The sequence below is a fragment of the Poecilia mexicana genome, unplaced genomic scaffold (genome assembly GCF_051168715.1).
Source record: "Poecilia mexicana isolate PSO_F unplaced genomic scaffold, ASM5116871v1 scaffold_1, whole genome shotgun sequence".
Classification (NCBI taxonomy): Eukaryota; Metazoa; Chordata; class Actinopteri; order Cyprinodontiformes; family Poeciliidae; genus Poecilia; species Poecilia mexicana.
Genome location: NW_028263370.1, coordinates 18,787,574 through 18,795,806, shown reverse-complemented (window position 1 = coordinate 18,795,806; position 8,233 = coordinate 18,787,574). Strand labels below are relative to the sequence as shown.

Below are 8,233 nucleotides of genomic sequence, written 5' to 3'. Positions count from 1 at the left end.
ATCTGTTCCTTTGAAAATAACCTTTAAGCAGTTATTAAACACACTTTTCATTAAAACTGAAGTATGAAATGTTTACATTTTTTTTCCACATATTTGGTAATACTGTCATCGTGTTGTGACAGTATTATAATAATCTGTGAAAAATCGGTCTCCTCCACATTCCTGAGCTACAATTGCTTCTGAAGAAATGCACCGCTCTGACAGAAATCAATCAATCAGAGCCAGGAGGCGGGTCTTAGCGCTGTCAATCACTCTTGGGAATGTTCTGGTAAAAGTGCTAATGATGGAGAAACAATTTACTGTGACAGGAAAACAGTTTATCCACCATAGTCAGTGTCCATGCTAACTAGCATTAGCATTCTGCTATGGGAAGATTCTGGAAAGAGCAAGAGGGAGCATGAAAGAGCAAGAGGGAGCATGAGCAAGATTGACAGCGCTAAGACCCACATCCTGGCTCATGATTGGTTGTTTCCAGCTGAGCATTGAAAACAGAGGATTTCCTTTTTTTCAATTGATCTGTTTTACATTATCCTATCACAACATTGACAGGTTTAACAAATGTGTCAGAAAATATATTTTTCATTAATACTTTGGCTTTAACCCCACATTTCTGCATTATTTTTTTTATTGCTCTGGTGTAAAATTCTGATTTTAATTTCTTCATTAGCTGTAAGCAGAAAATCATAATTATCAAAAATAAAGACATCAGTGTGTGTAATTAAGGTATATAATGTACTAATATACTATATAATGTAATGCTGTGCTCTTGACAAATTGTTGCTGAGAAAAAAAAAGTAACAGTGGTTTTGTGAAGGTAATGGGGGAAAAAACACTTCAAAAAATATGTTGTGGCGTTTGCCTGTTGTTGACCCTTCCAGGCCACCATAATAATCTGCTATACTCTTTTTAACTTGTATATTATGAAGATTACATTCAAAGAAATATAAACACAACACAGTTATGTAGGGTTTTATTTTGACACATTTTCACAATATTCTGTTTTGCTGTATTTCATTATAACTAATACTGATATTAAGAAGAGTCACACTACACTTTAAGCTCAATTTATATAAAAGGTAAAGTAAATTTAAATAATTAAAAATATCACATGATGTAAGCCTTTTCTCAGTAAAGTGTCCAAATTATAAAGATTTATCACAGTAAAGGTCACTTATCTTATAGGAGATGCTGTAGTGAATATATAATTAAATACATTTAAGAAAATCTGGGGTTATTATGACAAATTATTTCTATTTTTCTTCCATATTTTGAGTATTCATTTATTTTATCTGTAGAGCACTTTGCCACAGCTGTTGCTTTTCATAAGTAAAGTAGTTTTAACGCAAACTGTCAGTTGGCCAATCAGAGGTTTCCAAAGTCATGACATCATCACTGGGCTCCCCCACATTATTTAAAGAGACAGTAAACATTCTGTATGAAACGTCATCATTTTTAAGACATAACAAATAAATCTAACAGTTTCTTTCCTCCATTTTTGTGGAACTTATCAAATAAAAATAATTTTGTTGATTCTGACTGACCTGACCTTTGATCTGGTTTAACTTGAGACTGTAAGAAAAAAAATTTTGTGTGTTTTCTGTTTCATTGCTGTCTCTGTTAATAAAGTTCAGTTAAAACTTAAAGAAAAAGGCTAAGCTCAGAGCTTTGCTTTGAAAGTAGGTGAAATTATACTAAAAAGATCATGTTGGTTTTGTTGAATTACTTACATTAATCTCTGTAATTATGATAATTATTTATGTAATTTTTGTATTTATGTAATTATGATTATCATGCAAGACAATGTCTTTGTGGAGCAATAAAGAAAGCACTCCAACTTCTTTCAACAACATTTGGAGAACTTCACATGTTTTATTGTGGTTTCCATTTATATAGTTTGTGATCATTTACCCAGTTAGGTATGGGGGGCCGTTTGTAAAGTTACAGTCAAAAGTTAGCAGCAATAATTCAGGTTATTTAGCCTGTCATGAGAGGGGCTAAAAATATAGTTAGTTGACAGGAAGGTGGGTAACGAGAGAGGGGGAAGACATGCGGCAAAGGTCACCAGGCCGGGAATCGAGCCTGCGACAGCCGCGTCGAGGACTGAGGCCTCCATATGTGGGTTGTGCTTAACCCCTGCGCCACCACAGCACACCCCAACTAACAAAATACTTAGAGAAAGATATTTAGTTTGTAAACTACATATTTAGCTTAGCTAAGTATTTAGTTACCAACTGAATGCTTAGCTTCAAACTAAATATTTAGTGGGGAGCCAATCATTTGGTTTGAAGCTAAATATTTAGGTTGCTAATTAAATGTTTGGTTTGATGCTAAGCGTTTTGCTAACAAAATATTTAGTCTGATAAAATATTTAGGTTGCTAATTAAATATTTAGTTTCAAATTCTGACATTTATAAATGAATAGTGAAAATGTGACTTTGAAAAATGAACTCCCAATTTTTTTCCTCTGATGACAGGCTAAATAACTGAAATTAATGCTCTTAATTTCTGACTGTGTAACTCTACGAATGGCGCCTCACAGTTAGGAACCTATTTGGGTAACAAAGAAAAGTAATCTTTTCACTTTGTCCATTTAAAAGTATGAACAGGAAAATGTTTTGGAGACTAGAATAATTCGCATTAAGACAGCTTTGACAACACCATTGAAAACAACAAACCCACCAGTCATGAAGTAGCAGATAGAGTTAAGTCTAATGTCCTTTGTTCAAGCAGACGATCGATTAACACACACAGATACACAGAAGACTGAATATTTAGAGTCTGGCTTAAGGGAAGATTAAACACCATCTACATGCCACACTGGGACTGCTGCCGGTGTCTCCGAACGCTACACATCTGGCTAAAGGACTGTCCACAGCGGGAGCAGCTGTAGGGTTTCTCTTGTGTGTGAACTGTGCGGTGCCTTTTCAGGTGACTTGAAGAGATGAAGCTTTTCCCACACAGTGTACAGCGGTAGCGTCTCTCACCAGTGTGGACAAGAAGGTGGACCCTCAGGTTGTTAGGCTGGGCGAACCCTTTCCCACAGTGGGGGCAGGTGTACGGTCTCTCCCCCGTGTGAATCTGCTGGTGCTGCTCCAAGGCAGCAGCGTTTGGGAAGACAAGCCGGCACACCGCGCACACCAGCAGCTCCTTATTAAACGCAGCGCCGTTCCTGGGCGGCCGCCGTTGGCTAGGTGGTCTAGCTGCAGAACCTGTGCAGTGGGAGGGCGGAGGAGGATGTGGAGCGGCGATGACGGCAGCCATGTCAAAAGATGGCGCAAAAGCAGCCACTTCATGAGTGACAGCCATTGGACCGTCTATAGCGTCTGCCTCTCCCTGGGAAGGAAAGGAGGACAAAGCATGTGCAGAGTTTGTGTTCCCCAAACCCAGGTGTGCAACTGCATAAGCTGCACCAAGATGACTGACCCGCTCCTGCATCCAGGCCAGATCCAGGTCCAAGTTAAGGTCAGCGCTGGGTTCTTCTGATTTCACAGCAGCTGCCAAATTAGAAGGATGAAGGCTGTCATTTGTAGTTTCCTCTGGCTTCATTTCGCTGCCTGGAAGGCACTCGGTAAACTCCCTGCTAACGGGGCTTTGAACGCCAACGCTGCCGGCGGGAAAACTGCTGCTCAAAGGTTTCATGGCCTTCCGTTTTGCTCGAGGTCTGAAGGTCAGATCTATTGTGGCGTCAGTGGGAGACGGAGAAGACTGCGAGGAGGACAGCAAGGTGCTGGTACTGGTGTCAGTGACGATATCAGCAGGAGGAGGTTCTTCACTCTCATCCTGGGCTGAAAAAGGACAGAAAGAGAAAGAAGTTCTCTAAGTAAAATGGATCCACAATGCACATTCACCTCTGAAGTTTCAAGTTTACATTTTCTGACTAAATAATTAATAGGAAACAATCACAATTCTCAAAAAAACATACTTTGTTACAGTTAATATAAACTCTTAACATAAATTTGCTATAATTGGCAGCAAAGTCTTGTTTTCTTTGATTTCCCATAAGAAGCAAAATCTAAATATGTTAAAAAAAGCAGCAACATTATTGTCAGGATCAAAGGTCCTGGAAAAATCAGTAAAAACCAATCAGAAGCAGCTAAAACTACGATGGGAGGACATCTCACCAGAAGAAAGGTCGCCACAGTCGGTGCTGATGTTGACCTCCACCTTCACATCCAGGCTGCAGCTTTCTCGCTCCTTTTTCACCTGTTTCTGCAAGGCTAGCTTAGCTTCTTCTTGCTGGAATACAGTAAATAAACCAAATAAATAAACTATTTATTTTTTAGTGAACATAGAATATAATTGGATGTGTTGTATGAATGGATTAAATAGAATAGAAAATGTTAGTTTTCATCGTACAGGAGACGGTATTTAGATTATCGATACTGTAGACTGATAAACATAACTGTGAAGGTACATTTTGGAAACTGTAAGATAATAGTAACATAATTATATGTATTCCAGACTGAAATGTACAATGTGTATACTGGACGAGTCAGTTTTATGTTTGATTAATGTATATATTTTTATTTTGTTACTAATATTATTGACTCGTTGTTTACACTGTAAAACATTTGAAGGTGGTTTAACTTGAAAATGAAAGTCCACCTGCTGCCTTGAAGATCCAATTTAAGTCACAAGAAAATTGTTTTGGTTTTGACTCAAATTAAAGTTCATGAAGTTGATTTAACAAGAGACAAGTTTTCTAAACATAGTTTTTTAAGTTTGTTAATCTTGAATTGTGAGTTTTAACTTAATGCTGCGATTTAAACCAAATAATTATTTCACAATATGCAAGAAAAAAATCTGCCCTGGTTAAAGGTCACATTTCTCTATTATTTTACTCACATTATCAAGATAAAAAACTACTTATTTTGCTTTAAATTCTTGTTTCAAATTGCATGAACAAAATTTCTGATCTGATAATGAACTTTATTAGGTTAAAAATCTAAAACTTGTTAAATTTATTTGACTTAAAGAGTAGAAGATAGTCGACACAAATGTGGCTCAAATGTTTTACAGTGTACGTATTGAAAATAATAACTTGAAGAAAACTTTAAAACTTGACCGTTTCTCCTGTTTACTTCTAAAACAATAAATATTATATTGTCTAAATTTCTATTGATCAAATACAGCACTTAAAATATATGGAAATGTTTTTGTATAGTTTATTGTTTAACTTCAATCACTGCTGGTCTTAATGTCATGTAAAAATAAGACATTTATTGATCACAGCATATACTGACGGGTAAATCTAGGAGACGGTAGTAGAAATAAAACAAACCATCATGCTTCCACCACCGTGCTTTACATTAAGTAAAATGTCTCCCACTTAGCTGCTTTCTTATAAACTCTTCGGTTCTCATTGAAGTATTTTTGTTTGTTGTTTTATTTAGTTGTGTTATAAATGCTTGAACTGTTTCTTTCATGATATGTGGCGACAATTTGTGAATCACGTGATGATATTTTGGGCTATGAGTGTATATACTGTCAATTTAAGAATAATATTTCTTAATTCTTTGTGATTTTCCATTGAATATTGTTTTTTTCTCTCAACAATAGTTGAACATCTTTATTTTAAATTCCAATTTATATTTACCTGTGAGACATGATGAAATGTTACGTCTTCAGATGCTGCAGGAAGAGGCGCCAACAGAGGCTGATGGTTGCCAGAAACTGAAAAATATGACATAAAACTGTATTATGCATTATTCTTTACCAAAAAAAAAAAAAAAAAAAAAAAAAACTACTCCTTTAATGCATGACTTGGTTTCAGTCAGGTTTGCCTGAAGTTGTTCTGGACCATCGTTTTTTAGGTTTTGAGATCATCACAGAAAAGGTCTACAGGTTTGGTTCTGTTAAAAAATAATACTACAAATCAAATATATGTAATCTACCACTTTCTCTCTTTAAAAACTCCTGCTCTTTCTAAAACAACGCCTTCAGGAAACATTTACATTGGCCAGAGTTTTTGTTATCGTTCGTTTTTACTGCTTTTAAATGGAGAGGAATTAAAATTCTCCTGCTCTTTTGTTTGTCCAACAGTGACACCTTGTGGTCATTTTGAATAACGGTATATTTCTTCGTGGGTTTAATGGACTGCTGAAATGAAGGAACTAGAGGGAAATACTTAAAATAACGTCTTTGGAAAGCAGAATGAGGTAAATATGCACAATTGTGTTTTGTGATAAGACATGTTTATTTAATAAGTGGCATCATGTCTTTGGTTATTTTGTTTAGAAAGGAAAACTGCGTGCTGAAAAATTAAGGACAATACATATTGTTTTTTATGAACATTAATAGCTTTATTTTATTTAAGTGAAATATAATGTTTTATTTTCTATTTGTTTTGAAAGACACTCAATGACTATTTCATTTATATTGCATCATGATTAAGCCTTGGAAATTGTTTTATTGGGTTAAACATCTCCAACAATTCTGTTTCTTTTCCTCTTATGCTACAGTTTTCACAGTATCTGTTCAGTTTATCAGATATCATAGCTACATGTAGACAAGGACTTAGAGCAGGGTGTCCACAATGCCATTTGCAGCCTCTGAACGATTTCGGCTGGCCCTTGATCTCAATTCAAGAATGTCTTAATTTTGCTTTGCCGGGCAAATGGAAAAATATAAAGTCCAACACAGAGTATTCATCCAGGTTTCTGTTTTGAATGTATTTTAGTAAAAAGAGACAAAAAAACAAAAACAAAACACAAAAACTCCAGTGGTATTTACTAAAATGCAGACTTGGGCACAATCATTTAAGAAACTTTGCAAAAATAAATCAAGAGTGAGCCATGTCTGGTTCTTGTTGATAAAAGGACACAAAAAATAAATAAAAATAAGATGAACTTTAAAAATGTTGGATATGGTTTGCTGTTTTTTTGTTTAATCTGGAAAACCTGCAAGAGCATTTTATGTTTGAAATCTACAATTCAATAAAATATAGTGTACATTTTATACCCACCTTTATTTATTTTTCCAAAATTTGATATTTTTGGCCAGATTGTCAAAAAGTTTGGACACCACTGCCTTGGAGTAAACTAGGAATGACGAAGCATCCAGTGTTGATATATTGGTATGGGGGGGCCCTAAATTAAGATTTGCTCAGGCCCCCAAAAAGGCTTTGGTCGGCCCTGGTGGAGGGGGATTCTGGAAGCCACGCCCACTGAGCGTCAGCCTCAGACAGCTGTTGTCACCAGTTGATCTCTCACACCAATAAGCTCGTCTGGGATTCAGTCATCCCCATCCCGACATAACCCCAAACCTCTCTAATCCTGCTCATTCACAAACCAACGGTCCCACCGGCGCCATCTCCGTCCGTTTACCTTCTCCAGGCTTCAAATGGACGGCGTACATTTCCTCCCGCTGGCGGCTCCTCCTCAGCCTCTTCTCGCAGCTCCTCATCTTCACGTCCATTTCCTGCAGCCTCTGCCGCAGGGCATCGTTCTCCTTCTGGCTCTTGTCGAGCTCCAGGTCCATCTGGGAGCGCAGAGCCGCATAGCCAGCGTCCACCAGTTTGCAGATTTCCACCACCGCCGAATTGGCCAAAATCTCTATTACCGAGGCGATTTGCGCCTGGAAGCCCAGACAGTCCTCCATCATCCCCAGCGGTCTTCCTGGTGCCGTCTGGATGGACTCATACAGACAAAACCAGCCTGCTTCTTCCAGTTAAAAGTGTCTGCTGTTTTTAAACTGTCATGTTCCGATTCCCGGCAAGGCGCGCATGCGCAGACATGAGACGTTAGAAACAAACAGGAATGCGTCACAAATGAATAAGTGACAAGTTTGAATTGTTGGTGATACGCTAGATAATTTTTATTCGGCGAATATATAAAATACTACGACGGCGCATTAGAGACATTGTAGATAGAAAAAAATGAGTAAATTTCTGCCAAAAATGTACAAGAAATTTTGAGATTGATCTATTAAATTTTCTAAAGAAAAAGATAAAGGAAAACTTGAGTTTGTAAAAGTCAAGAATTAAAAAAAAGAACTCCGAAATTTTTAGATTAATCTGAAAGATGTTCTAGAAAAAAAATAATTAAAGTCAGAATTTTTAGGAAAAGTTTGGAATTCTGGGAAAAAAGTTAAAATTCAGAGAAAAGTCAGAATTCTGAGATCGAAATCTGAATTTTGAGGGAAAAAAAATTAAATTTGCAAGAAAAAAAAACTTAAATTTTGAGATTAATCTGAAAATGTTTCAAGAATTTTTTTTTCTGAGGGCAAAAATATG

At 36.7% G+C, this 8,233-nt stretch overlaps 1 protein-coding gene across 1 annotated transcript; it reads right to left on the bottom strand.

The window, feature by feature from the left end:
* Nucleotides 1–955: 955 nt before the first annotated feature.
* LOC106907840 (uncharacterized) lies at nt 956–8,119 on the bottom strand. The gene is made up of 4 exons (XM_014973715.2): nt 7,326–8,119; nt 5,597–5,673; nt 4,122–4,236; nt 956–3,785 (listed from the first exon to the last, which is right to left on the bottom strand). Exons 1-4 carry the CDS (start codon nt 7,600–7,602, stop codon nt 2,806–2,808), a joined length of 1,449 nt encoding a protein of 482 aa, XP_014829201.2. The 5' UTR covers nt 7,603–8,119; the 3' UTR covers nt 956–2,805.
* Nucleotides 8,120–8,233: the final 114 nt, after the last annotated feature.